The following is a 23,264-nucleotide window of genomic DNA, read 5'->3' as shown; positions in this document are numbered from 1 at the left end:
ACTCACCGTCGTAATTTCAATGATAGCTTCACGAAATAATCGGAAAAGTCGCTTTCACCCGTCGGCGGGAAGACCCAGCGAGGGCCGAACGGTTGTCGCGATCACTCGTCAATTTTTCGCGTGTCTAGGGGCGTATTCGCGAGAATGCTGCACGTTCGTGCTTTTGGCACGGAGAGTAGAGAGAGAGAGAGAGAGAGAGAGAGAGAGAGAGAGAGAGAGAGAGAGAGACGGTACGTCCAGTATGTTTTATCGTTTCAAGAGCTGGTGTTGCCAGAAGAAGCTTGCCAGATTTCGATGAAAGGCGGTATGTACATGAGCGATATGCGGCGATAATTCATGACACAATCGAAGGGAGCGTGATTTGCGGTAGAAATCAGTCGCGAAAATGCCGAAGGAGACCCGTCGGCCCGAGAAACCGTCCGAGAGTATGCGTAAGCGCACGTGGCGGCGGCTCCTTCTCGGACGAGACTCACTGCGAAACTCGCTGAATTAATAACAATTCTCCCTGGGCCGAGCCATTATACTTTCGATAATAATCTTTTTACGGCCGCGTGCGTAGAGTCTCTTTATAGAGCCCTGAAGAGAGAAGAATTGTTCTCTCGAACGAGCGAGATATTCGCGCGCGTCCGCGCTCGCGCCCGCGCCCCCGCGCCCCCCCTCCACGCGCGCGAATCTCGGCGCAAGACTTTTACAGACCAAACTGAAATGTCTCTCGCGAACGGTAAAATCCGAGACGTTATCCGCACTCGGTGCGCGAGGTCTTATTGCGATGCGCTTCCGCTGGATCTGACCGTGTATACTCGACGACGACGACGACGACGACGACGACGACGACGAAGCGAGGACGGCGAGTCGCGAAAATTTCAATCCTCCCCATTCTCGTCTTTCCTTCCGGCGATGGCTCGCGTCGACGTACATCATAGAGTGTACAATAAGTTTCCCCGCTCGATCCTTCTCTCTTCCTCTCTCTCTCTCTCTCTCTCTCTCTCTCTCTCTCTCTCTCTCTCTCTCTCTCTCTCTCTCCCTATCGAACGATCCTGTTGACGGAAAGGAGCGCCTCTTCCCGGATATTAGAAGAATCACGTTCCGTAACTTCGGAAGCGCAAAACGGCGCGGTTCGACATCGTGCGAATTATGGGCGTCGTTTTAATCGTCTTATGCGACGCTGGATTTAACGGTATGCAAAACACGAATAAATTTGAGGCTCGCGCCAGAAGTTACTCTGCGCGTTCTGCAAGACAGATGGCTCTTAAAAAGCGAATCTACTATGTGTTCTCTCGAGTCTTACGGAAAACGCTCCGAGAGCGAAGTGTGCGACACGTGCGCGCACGTATAAACACACACACACATACTCATGCTGATCGCCGATCATAAAGAAAGGAAGAAATCGATGGTCTATAATAGCACACTGCTATCCATAAATCTGTATCTTGAAGGAAAAATGGCCAATGTCCGTTTTTCTCTGGCTTTTAGTTGCGGAACATTGAAATTGAAGAGACTCCGTAACCTCGAGACTATTTCGCAGTTCTGTTTGCGCGCGATCGCACTTCGGGAAAGTAAGATTTCTCTCAAGTTTTCAACGATCCGCTGGAAATTAAGCGGAGTCGCGCGCGCTCACGGAATTTGCGGCTTCAATCATCTATATTTATTGCAACGGCCAACAATCGGAACGAGAGTAATCCTCTTACTGTCGATCCCTCTAATCTCTGTTAGCGTTGGCTCTGCTTCGCTATACGAAGCACCGAGAATGATGCAGCCGCACTCATGACACAAAACTGTGTTAATGCGATAACTTTGCTCTTCCGAGTGCTCCTCGTTGCCACTCTCTCGTTGTCGTCGAGCGCCAATAATGCGGCACACGCGGCGATTATTACGCGACGTATCGCGTCGACGAACTAATTACCGCAATTACTTACATACACGTACATCACGGATCCCTTCCTTCCTTCCTTCCTTCCGGTCTCCTTTGAAATTTATCCCTCGCGGCTCGCAGGTCGCTCCGCACTTGCCCTTTTCGCTTATTTCAGCAAATTGAAATCGATTTCCGACGGCGATAAGCGCCCCAGACTCCAGACGTACACACGAGACCTATGTGAAACGTTTGGACAAATTCCCAGGAATATGTGACACATACTCCAGGGAACAAAGAGAACATACAGGACTCCGCGTTACAGGACGAGAGGATGTGCAAAACGCCACAAGTTAAAATCGTCGCAGGACCATCGATTTCGTAAGGAGATACTCGCGGAAGCGGAGGCTACAGGACATATATCGTATATATCGTAGGGAAGTTACAGGCTGTCCGCATTTGTCCGATTTATGTGTCGTCTTGTTCGCGCCGCTGAGGTCCACGCATGATTTCCGGCAGAAATTACCGAGAGCAAACTCCGCGATATTCTGCGTGATATCCTGCGTTAAGCGTGTGTCGCCGCGAGCGGTGGGACAACGTATCGGACCGTTTCGCGCGATCAAACGGAACGTGAAAGACAAATAGCCGGCATTGAGGGGGCGACACCGCGGAAGCGAGACTGCGAAATTCGCACAATGGGCACACGCGGACGTCCGCTGCTGATTCATAGCTCGGCAAATTACACGGCGCTCTGTACTTTTCTCTTATTCTTCCCCGATAGGAAGGATTCCGATATGTCCGAGAAAGTGTTGCGGCCCACGATATTGCCAACGCGTGTCCGAGTCTGTCCGACGCGCTCTCGTCTTCGGGGCTCTGTGGCAACATCACGGCCTTCACGATTACTTCTTCGTGCGGACTCGCGATCAACGAGGTATTTTTCGCGAACAGAGTTGGGCAGATCTTGTTTTGACAAAAGGCGGAAAAACGACGAATTTAAGCTTGGAAGCAAGTAGAAATGAAAGACTCGCCTACAAATAACGAATACATTTCTCCAAGAGATTGTAAATCCATTTTCACGCACAGCGAGCACTCCTCCGTAACTTGTTCCGAATGAGATCTTAATTCTGATTCGGTGAAATTTGTAGGTGTAATCGTGAACAGAGAATTCTCGGATAATTAATTATCGCATTTCATTTTTAATTTCAAGAGATCATTCATTGTTAATGATAGATAGCAACCCCGTGTTTCTTTCGTATACGATTTCATTCGTATACGTTTGGAAGATATTTTTATGTCGGCAAGAAATGTATTCGAATAATTCGAATTATTTCGACTTGCATCTTGATAAAAATTTATTCGGATTCAACGTCCAACTCTGTTTTGAGAGTCCCTTGTAACGTTTCCCGTAATTAGAAGAATCAACTTGGAAGCCCTTTGCAACGCACTCGTAATTAGAGGAGGTAGCCACATTGTAAGTGCTTTAACCCTTTAAAACCCTGCGTTAGGCAGAATAGATGACGGATAACATGATTTTTAAAATACGGGGATTTGCAGCAGGGGTGTGCAGCAATTGCCAGAATATAAGAGATGATTTCCTTCCTCCGTGTAAAATGTGTGTTTCATGCTTTTTTCAGAGTAAAACAGATTGTGAGGACTTTAGGAAAGCTTTCTAATCCTTCAGGTTTTTTCTCAATATCTCCCTCGGATTTTCGTGCTGTGTGTGTTTAGGTAGTAACCCACTTTCAATTACTTCCGAATTTAATACACGGACTTTGCTTCTTGATAAGGAGGGAAGATCCCGGAAGAATTCTCTCGCGACCCTGATCTTAGCTTAATCTACGACCGGGTTCTGACCTAAGTTGGCCTGACTCCAACGTAAACCACAAAGTAGAATCTACTACTAGGAGCCGGCAGTATTAACATGACGTTTTTATTTACGATGGCACGATTATCGCAAAATATACATACATATATATATATATATATATATATATATATATAACAATACATACATGCACAGAGTGTTTGACGATACGTGCGAAGCTTCCGTGTGTGTGTAAATCAGATTTGACTAAACGAAAAATTCCTTTACTATCTTGCGCGAACAATTATCATGAAATTTTCAACTATTAATTAAGGAAGATTAATTTGTGAATGAGCTTGCGCGATTTGTTAAATAAGCTGTTAAGCTGTGATGTTTGCCATCGTGTGTTTGTAAATTAGATCAAAGTGTCCTTAAAAGAAAAAAGTCCTGCATCATTCTGCTTAAAATCCTGAGCTGTTAATTAAAGAAGATTGCTTTATAATCGCGTGTAATCTCTTACGAATATTCTTTAATCAATATCTCCAGATTTTACGTGGTTCCTTTTCTTCTGAGATTTCAACGTCGCGAAGATGTTTTAAATGCAATCTCGTTGCTGTTTGGGCGATTTTATAGCTAGTGGCGAACGGATTTCATCATAATCGCCTCCGACGGTCTTTGCGGATCGAACGTACTTCCGTCCTCCGTCCTCCGTGGGATTTCTCATGTCGATTTCTCCATCCACCCGTCGACATGACCTCTTCCGGGCGAAGGTGTCGACGTATCGATCATTTCCCGGCGACAAGAGATTGAAAAGGGCTTTTCACGAACTTCCAACGAAGTGATAGATTTTCGAGCGAGCTGATGCTCGTTTTGGCGCGATCACATCGAGCGAAACGAGTCGCCAGAGTGTTTGGAAAGTGCGCGCACTCGAAACGACCGTATACATTTTTCGTCAATCGATACACTTGACGAGACTCTTGCCATTTGGATTAACTTCCCCGTGCGTGCAACCAGATCGCGGCGTGGTAACAGTATATCTCGAGTCCGCTGCAAAAGCTGCGCGATTCGTAGGCCATTCTTCTTGCCCGCCTCGCTAATCCGGTAATGCACCGCCACGTGTGCACATGTGTGTGCGTTTGTGTTGGTGGTAGTGTGGGTCGCGGCCACGTCGCGGTGCGTAGATTAAGCCGCCGCGATTTAAGTCCACTTTAGACGATCGCGACGGAATTCGGGACGGATTTGCAATCATTATGCGTCGCGTAGCGCGCACAGCGAGATGGCGAGATCGTGGATGTGCCGGTGCATGCCGGTGTGCGGGATGTCTCGCTCTCAACGGCGAGGTTCTTCCTCGACGGCGGATCTTTCGGCCTGCCGATCTTCGTTCTCGCGCGGAGAGGCACCGAGACGCTGTCGAAAAATAATTTTCGAGTGGCTGGCAATGACGGGGAAGGGAGAAGGGCGCTTTTCGCGAATTCGAGTCCGTGGGACGACGCGAAAAGCAAAGTCATTTGAATTTATATGGCTCAGCTATAAAGATACACATGATATTCGCAGTCGGAGAGAGTCGCGATAAACGATAAACTTCCGTTGATGTCTCCGCCGGGGGAAACCGACCTCCAAAAGTTATCCGGATAATTTGTCGCTGCAAAATAAAGGAGAGGAGGGAAGCAAAAAGAAGAAGAGAAAAAGAAGGAGCGAAATATCCCGCGCACGTCTGTAAAATGTAATCCCGATGCGAATAATCCCGGTCTCCCTCCCGAATTCCGTCGCAAATTATAGATCCTGCCTCTAGAGCGAGTTCTATCCGATAGAGCGTGCAGATAGTGAAAGTAATACGCGCTGACGGCGCTCGCGTTGTACGCGCGTCGCGCATCTGTATGCGTGCGAGCGCGCGCTCCTGATAGGTGATTGTAAAAATTTTGACATTTAGAACTGCGAACGTGATAAAATAATTCGCTACCGCCGACCGGCTCTCCAAGCCGGAGCTCGGTTTCCACGACGCGGTCGTGACGCGGAGCGAACATTAACCTTTTTTCTTCTTCTCTCCCCTTTTGTTGTGTGTTGCGCAGGGCGAAGGCCGGGTCGCCGGGTCGGCTCTTACGGCACCGCGTTGAAAAAGCGTCGTTAACGCGCGCGAGATCGGTGCCTTTCCGAGATTAACTCGATCTTCGAGCGCGGAAAACAACTCCGGAACGTTCCCCGATCGTTCTTTCGGGTCTGAATGCGACGCGATTGCCGTAAAAAGGGCTCGCGCGTAAAACCGAGGCTCAACTGAAGGAAGAAATCGATAAGACTTTATTCCGCGAAGTTATGAATTTCTAATCCGCGGGATCAAAGATCGGTCTCTCTCCCCGCTCTGTTCCTCCTCCGAAATTTCTCTCTCTCTCTCTCTCTCTCTCTCTCTCTCTCTCTCTTCCTCTCCCTATTTCTTCCTACGTCCCCCACGATTCGTCTTTATTTTCATTTTCAACGGCGACGGATAATCTCGTTCCCGATAAAAATTGCAATCTCGCGGCGAATCGATTCCACTTTAAATTGCACACCTTGGTTACATTTACGTTAAAGATTCCCGATTGTCGATTGCCGATTGAGATCGATACACTATTTTCCGCGTCGGAGATCAGAGACTTTCGCCAGCAGCAGCGGCGGCGGCGGCGGTCCATTCCGTCGCGAACGAGAGATGAAAGAGTCAGATAGAAGGCTCAGTTGGGAAAGAGCGCGCTTAGGATATTAAATTGCGTTGATTTTCAATTCTGATTAATATGATCAGCATGGTGGAGCACGGGCCATGTTGAAGTGTGTAGTGAAGTATGTAATTGACAACCGTAAATGGCAAACTATACATTGGCGTTGATATTGATGAATGGAACGGAAATACCGGGAGGGAAGGAATGGGTGTGAATGATCGGCCTGGTATGTTTACTGGACAACATTTCGCGCATATTCAAGTTCGTAGAAACGATTGAGACACCGTCGCGCATTGGATCGCGCGCGTTGTATGGGACCGCGATATTTACCGTGTCAAGTATACCGGCGTATCTATTAATTTCACCAACAAGAGAGACGTATCATTCCGCACGCCGCGAAAGTACGCCACCGTGCGCTATTAGTCACGGACAATTGTGCAACTCATTATGGAGGGAAAAAGTTTACCTCATTGAACGCTAGGGGCGAAATGCACATGAGCGTATATCGTGGCTTGCGCGGCGATGTCGAGCGAAACGAGTTTCGCCGGAAAAACATGTCTCTCAAGGATAAGCTTCGATTTGTTCGGCTTGCAAATTGCTGTTTCTCGATTTTCATCCAACCTAGTCGCGACGGCATATTACGTTCCGCATCGAACGCCTCCGCTTGTTCTCCGGTGACGATCGGATCGTCCATGAATTCCGCCTCAATTGACCGAGTCTCGCTTTGTAGATTCACGGCAAAGAAGCCTGATTCGAAGGTGGAATCACAATGATCTCACGACGCGAGGCGACAATGAGAGGTGTGAGACGAGCCCTTAATCCGGCGTCCTATTCCCGCCTATCGAGTAAGGGCGCCGCTGCTTTTCTCGCCCGGGGTACTCAAAAGGAGAAAAACGCGAATCGCGGCGTTCAGCTAAGCCGGTCGGGCGTTTATCATCATTATCAATCGTTATTACACGCCGCCATTGGGGTTATGAAACTGGTTCTACGTGCGTTAGCCTTTGTGAAGGTGGCGAGGTGGCGCAATAGATATTTCTTTCGCCGTGGAACAGAACAGAAAGGAAAATAGTAATGCCGCGGGAACGATTATGTAATTACACATCTACGTGTAACCAATAAACGGTATCTGTATCTAGCGCGCGCGTGTCCCGCCGCCTCGTGTTATCCGCGCCCGCGCCGGTGCATCATCGTTCCGGGGTGCACCGTAATATTCTCCATCTTCCCAAATACGTTGTTTGCTCGCCATTGGTCGGTCTCGCGCGCAACTTCTCCTTGCAACAACGAAGCTATAAATTCTAGGCGATCCCGCGCAAGGATAACAATTAAGGCGACGCTTGAGCTATTATTCGGCTGTTATTCGCGAGCAGATGCGGGCGATCGAAACATTCAAACCACTTTGTATGCAGGCGCTTGTTATATCTCTGTCTGGTTAAATTGCAATTTATATCGAAACTTTATATCGAAAGAAGGAGTACTCGATAAGGAGGGCAATGTAATTGCGAGGACGAGCACGAGGGGAACGTGTCGAGTGAAGATCGACACTTTGAAATCTAAGAGCGAGAAAGCGTGAAAAAAGTCGGAATTCACTCCTCGGAATGTTTAAGGGAGACTTTCCCGGCGAAGAAACTCGTTTCGTTTCCCATATTTACCGCGGAAGTCACGATACGCATTTGCATGTATTTTGCATCTAATGTAAACGGAATGATACTGATATATTTTTAGTCTGTTTACGATGCTAATGGCTGCTGTCATGCTGGAAACGGTAAGGAGGTTACAGCGATTTATTTCTAGTAGCATACAATTATTATTACGTTTCAATTATTAACCTGTGATTATTTCTCGATTGTCGCGTGATAGTCGCGACGATTAAGAAATATCGCACGAATATGACGCACCGATGAAATGAGCGAAATCGACCTTGGTCGAGCTTGGAGAGCCTTTCGACGCGAGGACACCCGCGAACGTCGAAGCGAGAAAACAAAAAGAAGAAGAAAACTACAACGAAACGAGCGGTGGCCCTTTGCTTTCCACGGCGTAGAATTCGAGCTCGTCTGCTTTCCGCGATTTTACACCGCGACGTCACGCGTCACGTATCGCGTTTCGGGTGGGCGAAGAATATCGCTACGCGAGCCATGCGCTCGGACTCCTCGTCGTTCCGTGTATCCAGCCAGCGTGTGGTCAGCGTGTGAATCCCGAAGTAAACGAAGTCGTCGATGTGTAATCCGGGAATCGGAAGAAGCCCTCCTCCCCGTAGGGGGGAGACTCCCCGGTATCATCTTAGCTCGCACGCGTTTATCACGAAATCGCGTAGCGCTCGGCCGGAACGGGAACCCGTGTGGTTCCCTGGTCACACAAGTCTCACACGAATCCACACACACACACACACACACACACACTCACGCCCGTATACGCGCATTATTCAGCGGGAAACTTTTCGAATGTCCCATTGGGAGCCGTGCGTCGTCGGGCGCTGTCCGATTGAACCGCGGGGGGAGGACTTCCGAGAGTGGATCTCGCTCTGGTCCGAAAGTTGCCGCGCTCCTCACGTCGCGCGAATCGCTAACTTCCATCATCCGTGACGCGCGTACGTATTAGCGCGACAGTGACCGTTCGCCGGGATACCTTCGACGGAACTTTCGGCACGGAGGTCCTTGGCGCATTGTGCAAGCGGAACTTACAACCGCGCTGAGAATAGGCGAATCAAGCCGCCCGCGAGAACGAACGAATCGGTCTGATCGAGTTTACGGGAGGCGAGTCGAGCCTCGTAAACGGGCTCGACTCGCCTTCCGCGCCGCTACGAAACAGCCGGACGCGTCCAAGATTTTATTTGACCCTCCCTGAAAGCGCGCTTCCTCCGGAATTCGCGGTACATTTGATTCAACATTACGGGGGAAACGCGCCCGCGGTGCGCTCGGGGGCACTCTTTTTTAATTACTTCCGCGCGGTAAAGAGCGGGGCCGTCGTTAAATGTCACGCGCCCCGAAGAGAAAAAATGCATTTTTACGTTCGCGTGGACCGCTTTGTTGCGATTTCTCTTTTGTCAATTTAACGAGAAGCTCTCCTCCTCCAGCGGCTAAGTATCGAACGAAAGCGTCATCAAAGCGACGTTTGGTTTGGGTTCGCTCTTCAAAGCGCGGCGGAATTTCTCACGCGTATACGACAGACGTATTCTTTTCTCATCGCCGTCAGTCTTTGCGCGCCCTGCTTCTCTCTCTCTCTCTCTCTCTCTCTCTCTCTTGGGTGCGTATAAATTTCATTCGTGCACAGGATATTCTGTTATCAGCGAGAAAAAATCCGCCTCAGTGGGCAAAGGCTCCGGCGTTAGCGTGTAATGCGATAGACGCGGAAGGAGTAACTTTTCGCGATATGATTTCTACATTCGTCGTATGCGCTCGAGCGACAGTCATAAAAGTGATACTAGACGTGTACCGCACACTCACACGCACGCGCATACACATACATGCGCGCACACACATATCCGTTTGTCCGCAATCTCAACTATATGCGCAAATCAAGCTTTAATCGAGGCTATTTCGAGGTAAACCTGAAGCATGCTACACGCGCCGATGTTTTTCACTATTTTAATCCGGGTCATTCACACTTGTCTCTCGGTTATGCCGCGATGTTAGATCTCTTCTGGCAGCAATTCGATTTTTATCTGTACTCACTTATGCAAAATTAAAGTGCAGCGCTAAAGCGCTCCTTTGTGGATCTGAAAGTACGACACAATGAACACTCTTACATCATTCATTATCTGCGGCAATAATCAAGTTATATTACGGGGAGTGGAACGTGTACAACATGCGTCTAATAACCCGGTGAGAAGTAGCCGCAAGGATACGTGTCCTTTTACAAGACACGCGCGTGTGTTTCCCGCGCGCACACCTTTTTCACATCAGCCGCGGCGAGTCGCGTGTCAAAATGCGCGGCTCGACGTCTTATTGGAACGCATAAGTTTCGAGCTCGGGACTAATCGTTCGAGTCCAGGATAAGTGCATTCCATTCGAGAAGCATTCAGACAGATATTTCATAAACATTCACGAAACATTGCACGCGTGTGAGCCACCAATGCTGAGAAGAAACGCGCTCTTTTTGCGTCTCATCTATGAAACGCAATTCTCCCTTGCTGCAACTTTCCAGCGAGGATTTCCAGCGAGCCTCGTCGCGAGCGCCCGCCCCCTCGCACAGTGTGCCGAAAGTCGTTAAACGTGGCCAAAATAGAAAAAAATGAAAATCGTAATTTTTGGTTCTCCTTTACAGTATATTTTCGAGAAGGTCCAAATTAATCAATTGTAGTTAAAGTATGTCGGAATTCGACTGTATAACGAAGATATGTAGAATGAAAGTTATATATATTGAGTTGTAAGAAATAGCACGATTATAATCCTCAGAATGATATATCTGATTTTGCTTCGAAAAAATTTCCATGATCAAAATGACTTTTCCTGTTTAATATCTGATCCGTTTACTTTCATTTACAAGGAAAATAATATTAGAATGTCTTATATATCACATAACAATTAAATGTAAAAAAGTTATATTTTATATACTGTCTATCATCTATTTCGTGGCATACAAAAAATTCACGATCTGCCACAACGTTGTACTTTTGTCAAAACAAAGGTAGGATGTTTATTAATGTTTATACAGAAGTAGAAACAGCGGTATCCAGCGGTTATAAAGATATGATAAATTTTATGAGCAGCGGTCCATACTTTATACGCTTACGGTCAAATCCTCTCAGTTGTAGATAATACTGATTCATATCAAAATTAAATTGTCGACCAAAATAATTTACTCTAGTTAAATTTATGACGTTGGCAAACAAACTAACAATTAACCACAAACTTTAAACTTTTATTTATTTCGAACACGATAACAACTGTTTAATAATGCAACCTAGTAAACATTTTATGTCGAATATGTAACATATATGTTTAATGTTATACACAGAGATGTTTCTGCTATATATCTGACTTTTGTTACATATCTGAAACGCAACAAAGCTTATATATGTAGCAGAACCATTTCTATATATAACATTTAACATATATGTTACGTATATGACAAAAAATGTTTACCGTGAACATTTACGGGGAAAATTGTAGTTTTTAACGTAAAATAAACAAATCATAAATTGATAAACAACATAAACAATATAAATATAAAAAACTAATAACAATAAAAATATAAATATGAAAATTATAAATATAAAAGCTAAAGGTTATATAAAATAAACATTTTTTGTTGCTTTGTTTTTATATATATAAACTATTTTATAACATTACCGTGACAGAAATCTCCCCCTAGGTAGAAATGGGAATCATTATTATTATTATTATTATTATTATTATTATTTAAAAGATTTTTGCTTTCCTCAGACCCTGTCATTTCGTCCTTCAAACAAACTTCTGTTAAAAAAGCTGATCCTTTTCCTACAGAAGTTCTTCAATTGTTAGCAGCTCCAACTTTGGAAGATAGTTTTATTGCATGATGAATAACTATATATCATAAAATAATACAAAAATATAAAAACAAAAAAAAATAAAATAAACAAAAATAAAAAAATATAAAAACAAAAATATACGTGTTATTTACTTAAACAATATATCAATATTATTTATTACGCTATTAGTTATTACGCTATTATGTTACTTTCGTATTTTTCCCGTAGAATCGAGTAGCGTAATCAGTTTTGTTCTACAGTCATTATTTAGTTATTTGTTTATAACAATTAATTGCAACATTGATTTTTGCAACTTCCTTTTTACGGAAAAATGACTCCTCATGCTACGGTTCTATTTTCAATTATCAGTTTTTGGCTAACCTTCCTGGTTCAGCCATAATTAATTTTGGCCACTTTTCGGGGCTTTCGGCACATTGTGCCTCGTCTCGCTATTTGACGCGATTTTTTACGCGATTGTGCAACTCGAGAAGAGTTTTCGTAACGCGGTCGCCTTTACTCGCCGAGCGTATCGGCGTCTGGACCGCTGCCTCGTGTGGCATTTTTGTGTCGTATACTTCTGCGACCCCTCCCGGCGCTTAAGCGGTTAATAATTATGCGCTTAACGTTATTCACGATCTAAGACCAGGCACGGGAGGGGTTCCTTTCTACACGACCTCGGTGCGTACGCGCCATTCACTCCGCGCACAATGCCTCTCGGTATCGGCTGCTCGTGGCACAGCAGATCGTGTTGGCCGAAGTGTTCGGCATTGTTCAAAGAAATTGCCGTCGAAATAAAAATTGCCGCGAGTCCTGCCGAGATCGGAAACGTCTTCCTCGACGGCCGGTGGAAAGGAGGAACGCCACTCGACTGAAGCATTCCGTTTTATATTCCGATGGAAATATTTGTCCGAGCCCCTTTCTCTCTCTCTCTCTCTCTCTCTCTCTCTCTCTCTCTCTCTCTCTTGAATCTTTCTCAATTTCTCTTTCCGGGAGGAGGAGTAAAAAAGGAGATCAACGCGATCTACGTGTCGTTAGGATCTTATCTAGTCGTAGAGAGCCGCTCTCTCTCTCTCTCTCTCTCTCTCTCTCTCTCTCTCTCTCTCTCTCTCTCTCTCTCTCTCTCTCTCTTTCTCTCGTTTTCCACTGCATATATACTCTCCGACGTAATTTTCTCAAGCCCAGAAATCCGATTAATAATTCTAGCGCGCGAGCGGAGAGTGAAATTCCACTCGACTAAATCCCGACGTAAACGCGCGAATAAAAGTCCGCCTGGTCTCGAGTAAAAATCCGCCCGTTGTTTGTTGAAATCCTCCGGCTCGATTCGTTGCTTTAAATCCTCGCCACCGGCTGGAATTCGCCCGAGTCCGCCCGCCCGCGCGCCGCTCGCGCGCGGGCTCGTCGTTGTCGGAAGAAAGCGGGACGGCGCGGCGGCGATCGAGTCCGAACAAACAAGCGGCTTTCGACACACCGGGAACACCCACCTCGCCGCACGTCGCGCTGCACCTTGCGCGCTTCGAACGGCGCGCGCGTTGTTCGCATTATCGCGTACGCGCGCCGTCGAGCGCCGACGAGGGTCGTGGCATCGCGCGCGCTGACCGTCCCGCTCCATTCCGCTCTATTCCGCAGCCGGCTGGAATTTACGACGCGACTCTTTCCCCAAGCCGGAGACGCCGATGGTGCAGTATCTCCTCGCGAAAGTACCCCGATAGACCTACCCTGCCCTTTGCCTCTCCCTGCGGGACTGGCCGGGGCGAGAAGTATGAAGTGAGGTCAGTCGCGGAAATCGAAAACGTCCGTGTACGCCGCTCTCGCGCTCTCTTCGCTCGGCGACGTTACACAGTAGGCGTCGCTTGATATTTACGAGCGACCTTTCCTTTTGATGGACCCTCCTGTACTCTCTTGGCCCCCCCTCCTCCCCCTCCCCCTCCCCCTCCCCTCCCCAGCTCCCGCGCCCCGTCGACGTAGCCCTATTATTCTGAGAAAGCTGCGAGTTTTTCCCGCCGGCCGGCACGGCATTATACTACCAAATGCCTCTTCTCGTGATATTGTATTATGCGAGATAATTATTTACCGCGCCGTCAATCGGCAGACGATGATCGATGGTCCTAGATGAGAATTCCCTTTGTTTCGGCCTCTCCTCCGCCTCCTACTTCTTCCAGCGCCCTCGTCCTCCTGCTTCTCCAGCTTCTCGAGCTCCCGCGGGAATTAATTACTTTCTCGTTCCTTTGAAAAATGAATGTAACGACCGCGCGTGTAGAGAAGCTGTTAATAATAGAAACTGAAATCACGTTCGTATTGTTTCTGGCTGCGAAGCGGGTCGCGGGAATTTGCGTGACACGCGCGGCACGGATTTTAAATTCATCATAAATTTGATAGCCTGCGTCTTTTTCTTTTTTTTCTTTCTTCTCTTCTTTTTTCTTTATTGTTTCTTTTTTTTTTAACACGAATGATGCGTTCGCCGTTTTATCAGCGAACGATGATGACAGTGTCTCAACTAAGACGAACCTCTAGCTGGAGATCGCCGTTTTCTGAGGACGGAAAATCACGAGGCCCGTATTGCGCACGAGCGCGTAGCGACGATCACGTGACGTGTTTAGAATAATGCTAACGCACAACCGCGACTGTTATTCCATTTGAATATAATATTCGCGCAGCTCTCAGAGAAACGCGATCCCCCTCCGCGACCCTCGCTTGGCGAATTGAGTCGACGCAAATTCGTTCATGAATTCGCGTGATGAGGAAATTCGCGGGACAAAATATTCCACGCTCACAAGTAAACCTCGGGGAACGTCAGACGCCGATTTGTTTCCAATTTTTTACAGCTATTTTTAATGTCAAAACATAAAGAAATCTGTTATCATTCTTAGCTTAAATTAATTTTTTCAATTTTTTCGAAATTTCTGAAGCTCTTTGTTCATTCTTTTTTTATTCATTTCTTGTTCATTTTTTAACATATTTTGACGTTAAAATGAGCTTGTTTGCTGGACAGTGAGCCGAAAGATTACCCAACGTCGAATGTAGCGTAAAACTGAACACTTTTTTAACAATGACGTCAGCCATATTAGATCCGCCATTTTGAATTCTACAAAATGGTTCTGATTCATAATCGGCGACATGTGTGTGCAAGTTTCAACAAATCATATATATATTTTTTTAAGAAATATTGTTTTAAATATATATATATATATATATATATATATATATATATAAAATAGTGTACTTGTGCAAAACTTGAAAAATTTCGAAAAAATTTAAAAAATTAATTCAAGCTAAAAATGATAACAGATTTCTTCATATTTTGACATAAAAAATAACTATAAAAAATTGGAAACAAATCGGCGTCTGACGTTCCCCGAGGTTTACTCGTCAGACTCGCCTGATAAAACAGGCCCCGCGCAACGGGCACGACACAGAGGAGCTCGCCGAATTCGCGAATGTGAGCTGAAAAACTCGCGAACGACCTTTCTAGTTTCGAGAAACGTCGGCTTTTGTCCGCTAAACCGACACAGGTAGGTGTTAACCTCTCTCTCTCTCTCTCTCTCTCTCTCTCTCTCTCTCTCTCTCTCTCTCTCTCTCTCTCTCTCTCTCTCTCTCTCTCTCTCTCTCTCTCTCTCTCTCTCTCTCTCTCTCTCTCTCTCTCTCTGTCGGACGAGAGCGAACGGGCGGGAACATCGTCGTCGCGATAAGATATCTCCGACCGTTCATCTCCGCTCGCGACGTGATGAGCGACGAGCGCTTACGTCGGCAATAAGCCCCTCGCGCATCACGCTGCTCTCTCCCAGCCGCTAAGCCAAACAGCAAGTTCGCTCCTCGTAAGTCCACCGCTCTCAGCCAGTTGCCTTAAACGCTAAAAAGCCCTTCGGCCGCAACTCGCCCTTTCCCCCTCCCCCCCTCTCTCTCTCTCTCTCTCTCTCTCGGCCTTCCAAAGTTTCGCCCGACACTCGAACGACACTCGAAACGATAAATTACGAACTGCTCGTGTGTGTTTCAGCTTGGTTCCTGGGATGGTTCATGTGCAAAGCGGTCGCTTATATACAGGGCGTCTCCGTGGCGGCCTCCGTCTACAGCCTGGTCGCGGTTTCCCTAGACAGGTATGTACTGTGCTCCTCGGGCTCTCCGTCTTTTATCTTACCGCACAGGAAAGCGCGTAGATACACGGACGTGTGCGCGAACACACGTACGTACACACTCAACAAGTACACGCAGTCTGGCACCGGAGAGCGCGTTTCTCTATCCGCGTCTATCTTTTTTCCTCGCCTTCGCCTTCGCCTTCGCCTTCGCCTTCCTGCCTCGTTTTTTCCCTTCTTTTTCGCCGGGCGTATGCTAATTCGAGGGCGCGCCAGAGTTTTACGCTCATCTCTCATTCCTAAAGCATCGGGCATCCGCCCGGGAGAGGGAGGCTCGACAAGGTTGCCTGAAATTTGCCGGATGAGCGGCCGCGCCTCCCCCCTCGCCGATATATCGGGGAAACGAATTAATTATTCTGTGACCGCGCGATAAAGGCCGTTTTTTTCCACGAACGAACCCGTTTTGTCAGCGCGAGTCGGGCGCGGATTAAGCGGGGAATTATTCGGACAGTTGACAAGCCATTGATGAATTTCACATCGCGGCATTTTCTCGCGCGCGATAAGAACCGCGGAAAAGCATGTAAATCCGTTTACACGCCTGACGTAATTCAAACGCTTTCTTGCGACAGTCTCGCGAGCGGCGGTGGCGGCCACTGCCGTGACATATTTACTTCTCATCAGCAATGCAACGCGCACACCGACAATAATTATAGGCTACGCTCTGTAACGCACACATAATCAATGCGTTTCCATAGCATTATGGCGGGTATCGACCGATGGAAACGGGCGCACATTAGACCTACGATCAAAATTTGTCATGTAATACGTACACAAAACGTCGCATTAATGCGGCGGACACAATGCACTGGTGTCGCACGACATATCGTAATATTTACATGCCGCATTATCGGCATTTATATCGTCATTATGTAGAAGCACACTTCATTGGACACACGTCGGCCGCGCGTAATTTCTCGCATGAGGTCCACTTGGCGCGAGAAATCGCGCGACACACGCGATAAAACAATTTTTACCGCCGATTGGCCCGGCAGGCCCCGCGAGCCATCGCATGTGACCCGTGTCGTCGCCGCGCCGTGGGCGAAAAACCGCGCAGATGAAAGCAGATGAGACGAAACGCGGTGGTGATCGCTCGGCTTCGTAGCCGCGCTCGTTCGCGCTCGGCTAATGTTTGCGGCTCTTCGCTGAAAAATCTCGCGGATCTCCGTCGATTGATATTTCGATCTGAAGCTACGATACCGGGGACTCCGCTGCTCCTCCTCGCGAGAACTCCTTCCTCGAGCAAAGCGGGACTTTCCACTTTGGCGTTTGGCGTGTGTGAGGGATGTTCGGATCGCGTTATCGCCCGTTACTATGTTCTGAGCAATTATATTCGTACCCGAGGCTAATGACGAAGTAGTCTCTGCGAGTGTATCTCGCTCGACTGTCATCATCCCTCGCGAGTAAGTGAGCCGAAGGAAAGCCGAGGGAATACAATCCGAACTACGGGGGAGGGGGTCGTAAAAATACGAAATCATCCCCGATCGCGAATGACAATCGGAATTGGACGGAAGCAGCCGGCGAGAGATGGAACTTAGCCGAGACACGTCTACGTTTTGGCGAACGACGACCCGCTATCAATTTCACGTTAGTCGACGTGGAACGGAGGCGCCCATCGTGTGAGCCCCGGGAATAGTTTTATAGGATCTTCGGGGGCGATCGATCTTCCGGCTCGGAATTGCTCGGCGGCGAAAGGAGGAATTGTCGAACTTGGGGAATTGTCCTACCACGTGCGCGCACGAGAATGCGTCTTCCCCGCCGTCGTGATACGATCCGGCGCGGCGATGCAGCGCGGAGAGACACCAGGCCGAAAATTTATCTTCCGCCTGTCCCCCCGTGCCCCCCGGCGAGGAAACGGTGGAAATCCTCCGGCACGATGGACCCGCGCCCTCGACCTCGGGCCCGCAGATATACATTGTTCTAACGACGGGACTCGCCGAGCCCCGAAACGCGCGAGCCCGCGGCGCTTATTCGCTCCAGCGAACCTCGCGATGGGACGAGCAGATATTTCCGCTCGCGGGCTGCGCTTATTTTCAACGGCTCCGCGAAACTTTCGATGAGTCGCTCGGCGGAGGCACGGAGAGACGACAGAGATAGAGAGAGAGAGAGAGAGAGAGAGAGAGAGAGAGAGAGAGAGAGAGAGAGAGAGAGAGAGAGAGAGAGGGAGAGGGAAAAAGGGAAGCGGAAAAAGAGAGCGGGCTTTCACGACGTCGCGGAAATGCAGCGGGATCTTATTTTCGTTGCGGCAGAGAGGGACCACGCGGCCATCGCGCACAACATGTCGCGAAGCACCGCCGCGAATATACACACGCAAGGATTTCTTGCTACGGATGATTAACTGCGCTCTCGCCAGCCGACGCGGGATTCAAGAGGATGGTTTCGACGTTGCTCTTGATTTAGGGAATTAATGGCCGACGCTTAGCCGGCGGACGGATAAACTCGGTCCCGCTGTGTCTTGCCCACATCGGCCACCCACACGTGCGTACGTACTCCCACGTACGTGCACGACCCACTCGAAAAGACACGTCGATGACTGCCAGCGGGCCGACACGCGACACCTCGATCGCACTTGTTGTACCGTCGTTATGTCGTTCTCCGCCTTACGGCGCTCCGGTAATCCGAGTCGCGACATTAGCGAGCTCGCGTTACCTAACCCGCCGACTCTGACCGAGCACGCGGGGCGAGGGGACGCCGGGAATTATGTAAAGCGACGAGCTTCCCATTGATAAAAGTTTCATTCGCTAGCGGAAGCGGGCATCCTCGCGACGAGGGACCCTCCCTCGTCGCGAGGATTGGATTGCTCTTCCGTAATTTCGGACGCCCGGGCGACGGGAGCCGTTCTAATCTCCGCGATTGCCCCCCCCCCCTCCCCCGATCGTCGCGTTCAACTTCCACCGTTGGCTTGACGCTTGAAGCGGAAGCGCGAGGGAATAAATAACTTAATCCGCGAGGGCGCCGACGACTCATGACGGTGGCTGGCTGAAGCTCTCATTGTCAGGCGGAAGTAGCGCCACGTCCCGGTCCGGATCTTCGTGAAACGCGCTCTGTGAATATGCCGGAATCAGCTCCATGCTGCTTCGCGATAATAGGCGCGCCGCAGCGCGTTCTGAATCATCAGGAAGCATCGAGTGCATATTGGACATCGGACGGGTGTCGAGAAATTTATTCTGCGGGGGACGGCAGGGGATCGCATCTTTGGGGAAATATAATTTATTAATTCGGCGAGACGCTCTCCGACATGGTCCAAGTGCGCGGAGATTAAATCCCTTTTGGGTCACTTGGCCGACCGAATCCCGTTACGATCCTTTAGTTAGAGCCCACGTGATCATGGGGGTTTTTCCATCGCCGAAAGAGCAGAGCTCTTCAACTCGTCAGCAAATTGTCAAAAATGATATCCTGCGGAGCTGCGGAAAAGGCTCCGCGGCCGCGTTAAGCATAGAAAGAACACGAGAATTCTATCCTTGGGGAGATGTCATTTATTAATTCGGCGAGGTACGCCGCGTACCTCGGTGTCCTCAAGTGCGCGAAGATGAAATCCTGTTTGGGCCGCTTGGCTGAGATCCAAATCCCGCCACAGTTCTTTAATTAGGACCCGCATAATTATACCGGTTTTCCCATAGTCTTTGCACAGACGAATCCTCTTCTTTCCGTGAAAAAATCGAGTGGCCAGGTGACAGCGGAAGCCTTTAGCGCGCCGGGAATTTCGGCTCATAAAAGATGTTCTCTCCGCGGGTCCCGTTTCCACGCCTGAGAAAAGATGAAGAAGGTCGATGCCGCGCGAGCAGACCTTGGCTGCGTCTTTACGAAATGAGTTTGCATTCAGCGGCACCTATGCCACGCGCGGTTATTTTTCTTCCTTTTTTTCTTGCCACACGCGTACAATACACTCACCCCGCGTCACACACACACACACACACACACGCTCGTCTTCTGTGTGCGTGTGCAGCCGTAGCGGGTATCGTATCGGTTCTCCATCGTGTGCCGGTGCCTTACAACACGGAGTGTGTCTTAACCCAATTCTCGAGACCGATGCGAAGGGTTGAAAGCGCATTATTGGCCAACCGGCGCGACGGTTGAAACTAGTATCGCGTACGACGATTGGCCCGACGACTACCCCACCCGTTGGATCGGCTGACTCAACTAACCGACACATATCGTCATACTCGTGATGGCGGGGGATCACGTGGTTGAATTTATAGCGATTTTTAAAAATCCAACGTGGTATATAAGGGCCCCGAGTCGCCGAAACAGGCATAAGCTCACTTACTTCCGAGAAGTAACAAGCAACCCACAACCAATCACCATGTTCAAGTTGGTAAGCCGAAACGATTCATTCTCATAGTAGTCTCTATAAGCGACACTCTCGCTCTCCGCTCTCGTGTGTGATTCCCTTTTTCTCGCCGGTCGCGACCGCAAGACGCTCGAGTGAATCGGACCGCTGATTGTTTCCGTTTGTTTGCCGATTATCGCGATTCCATTAGCTGAATATCGACCGACCGACCGACCGACCGACCGACCGATCGACCGACAACTGTACGACCGATCGATGAGACTATAAAACAGCACACAATACAGCTAATAGAGCTTCTGTTGATTCTCCCGAAGAGTTAATTCGCCGCGAACAAACGGCAATCTCAGATTGCTCCCCGCTCAACTGCAAAGACGCCTCTCTCACGACCGTTCCCCCGTCGAAGTTCTCTCTCTCTCTCTCTCTCTCTCTCACGGCTCGCCGCGAACACAACTCCCACGCCGGTCGTGCCGACCGTCAGCTGTCGATCCGTCGGGAGAAACCGTGTCACGATCTCGTCCGCGGGACGGAGATCCTCTCGCTCTCGCGGATCTGCGCTTTTACGCCGCGGAGCGCCAAAGCTCGCTCTTATTTTCGAACTCGTGGGATTTTCCTGGCGTGCCTTCAGCGGTGCCTCCGTCGCGCCGTTGACTCGGAACGTCGCGTCTTGTATGCACATCCCGAGTAAACAGAGCCTCTAATGCTTACTCCGCCGCGGAGGCTCTCTCTTTTCCTCTCTCTCTCTCTCTCTCTCTCTCTCTCTCTCTCTCTCTCTCTCTCTCTCTCTCTCTCTCTCTCTCTCTCTCTCTCTCTCTCTTCTCTCTCGCGGGCTTCTCGCGCCTTGTCGCGCTTCGCGTGATCGATAGAGAGGCGGCCGGCAGGCGCGAACGGGAAAAAAATTCCTTCCCGACTTTTCTCTCTCTCTCTCTCTCTCTCTCTCTCTGTCTCTCTCTCTTTCTTGTTCTCTCACACTCTCGTCTCTCTCGGCTTTTCCTTTTGCCGAGTTGACCTTTCCGCGTGAGCGCGGGCGTGCACGCGAATACACGACACGAGCGCGAAGCCGCCCTTGCTGTTCGCACCATTCACCGGCATCGGTCTCGCGGCTCTGCAAACGGCAGCACATACGAAAATCCGTGCACGAGCGAAATCACTGAAGCATGTACATTGTTAGTCAACCACCACCACCACTAGCACCCCACCGCCAGCGGCGGCGGCGGCGGCGGCGGCGGCGGCAGCGGCGGTGCAGTCGCGGCTGCCAAAGCGGAATGCAGTTCGCGCTGTATTTTTGCCGCGCGATCCTCGCGTATTCTTTCGATCGCTTGCGAAACGATCCCCCTTCGCCGGACCTCGCCGGCCGATCGGGTGGTGAGCGCAACTATCGTCCAGCTGACCTCACTTTGTCTCGCTCACGCGATCTCGCGGGTGCGATCGCGGCGACGACTGTGAAACCGGTTCCGAGGAGCCGCGCCGCTCGCGGATAAGCAACACCCGGGTGTCCGGGTCGCTATCGTTGCTCGAATCGACTCGTGACTCGCGGCGAAATGCTGCTACGCAGCTTTGATTAACCCTCGGCCAGCTCTCGCGACTTCTCTCGCTATTGAGCGTGTACAGACGACTATGATACGTACGAGACTAGAGACAGGATCGAGGCGCGAGGACAACGAGGAGAAACATAGTCCGTTCGCCGGTCTCTCTAAACGCACTCGGCAATCTTCTTCTTAGGCTGTCTTCGCTGCTATCCTGGCTGTTGCCTGCGCCGCTCCCGGTGGCCTTACCGGCATTGCCGTCAGCCACGGCGTCGGCCCGATCGTCGCTCCGGCGGTCGTGAGCGCCGCTCCGGTGCTCGCCCACGGCGCCCACGTGATTGCTCAGCCCATTGCCCCCGCGGTGCACACTCCCGCTATAGTCACCAGGACCGTCCTGGCCGGCCATGGATACGGCGGCCATGGACTCGCCCTTGGCGGATACGGCGGATACGGCGGATACGGCGGATATCATGGTTAAACTAGGAGAGCCAGCGTAATCTCACAACCTACCACCTACCACCGAGTCACGACGACACCGCCCTGGGAAAAAAAAAAAACAGAGAAGACACCAACAACACCACCACCACCACCGCCCCTCCACGTAATTGGCTCCCCCAACGCGAAGGAAAGACCTGGCAGCTTGTGGGAGGAAAGCGAAAATTGCGCGCACTCAACCAACCCAACCCCCCTCAGCATTGTTACCGGCGATTTCTCGATCCGTCTCACTTCATCAGCCGCACGCGCGCGCGCGCGCACGCGAGTTAATCAGGCCCATTGGACCGTGAACGTAGCGGCGGAGCGGAGCCGGCGAAAGGGCATCAGGCGAGAAACGAAACGCATGATGCGCGCGCGAAGCGACCAAGGACCAGCGCGCTTCGCGCGGGATCGGCCGATTTCTTTCCCCACGATTGTCTTTTCTTCGCGCTTCATCGAACCAAATTCTCGCCTCGATCATCCCGCCATCATCCCCGAACCCGACCCCTGTCCATATGGAATTTTAATAAAATTTTAATTAAAAACCTAGCCACCACACGCGAGTCGTGCTGTCTCATTGCTCTTCGCGCCCCGGCTCCCTCCCCGACGACCAAGAGAGTCGATCCCACGAGTCGAGTCCTCGTCGATCTGACGATAAGTCGAGGTGACGGGAGAAAGAAGAGATAACGATACTCCGTCATCGGGATATGATACTTCAACCCGCCCCCTCGCGCCGCGCGCCCGCGTTCCCGTGAGATGAAATTTTTACGCTTTCCGCTTGCCGTTTCACATCCTTTGCTCTTACCGTCTATTCCGCTCAACAGCGGCAGTCGGCTATCTTTGTTGAGCGAGAGTGTATCTCTCGCTAAGGACGCGATATAAACCGGAGCGAGCGCGCAAACGCATCGCTTTTTCCCGTCATTCTCCGATAAAGATACACGTCGTAGACACGCCGAGATGCGCGATCGCGCGTACACACGCATACGTGCGCCTTCACGCAGATATCCCGCGACTAACACCGTGTGAGAGAGAGAGAGAGAGAGAGAGAGCCAAGCTCCGTTTTACG

The 23,264-nt window shown here is 49.7% G+C and overlaps 2 protein-coding genes across 4 annotated transcripts in view; both read left to right on the top strand.

The window, feature by feature from the left end:
• SIFR (SIFamide receptor) overlaps positions 1-23,264 on the top strand; it is a 56,681-nt gene that overhangs the window by 25,524 nt on the left and 7,893 nt on the right. Inside the window, exon 2 of the mRNA XM_011151179.2 lies at positions 15,778-15,877. Within this exon, the coding sequence (XP_011149481.1) occupies positions 15,778-15,877 (100 nt within the window). The remainder of the gene's footprint in view (positions 1-15,777; positions 15,878-23,264) is intronic.
• Positions 1,798-22,745, top strand: LOC112588745 (cuticle protein 64). Of its 3 annotated transcripts, none has more exons than XM_025299513.1 (4): positions 1,798-1,806; positions 15,993-15,996; positions 20,195-20,225; positions 21,921-22,745. In XM_025299513.1, exons 3-4 carry the CDS (start codon positions 20,214-20,216, stop codon positions 22,200-22,202), a joined length of 294 nt encoding a protein of 97 aa, XP_025155298.1. In that variant the 5' UTR covers positions 1,798-1,806; positions 15,993-15,996; positions 20,195-20,213; the 3' UTR covers positions 22,203-22,745. The 3 variants fall into 3 exon arrangements, with proteins under 3 accessions (XP_025155298.1, XP_025155299.1, XP_025155297.1); XM_025299514.1 differs by lacking the exon at positions 15,993-15,996 and adding an exon at positions 2,693-2,695; XM_025299512.1 differs by lacking the exons at positions 1,798-1,806; positions 15,993-15,996 and having other exon boundaries at positions 20,064-20,225.

The sequence above is a fragment of the Harpegnathos saltator genome, unplaced genomic scaffold (assembly GCF_003227715.2).
Source record: "Harpegnathos saltator strain DR-91 unplaced genomic scaffold, Hsal_v8.6 scaffold283, whole genome shotgun sequence".
Lineage (NCBI taxonomy): Eukaryota > Metazoa > Arthropoda > Insecta > Hymenoptera > Formicidae > Harpegnathos > Harpegnathos saltator.
Note: the sequence above shows the minus strand (reverse complement) of the source record. Positions and strands in the feature narration are given on the sequence as shown.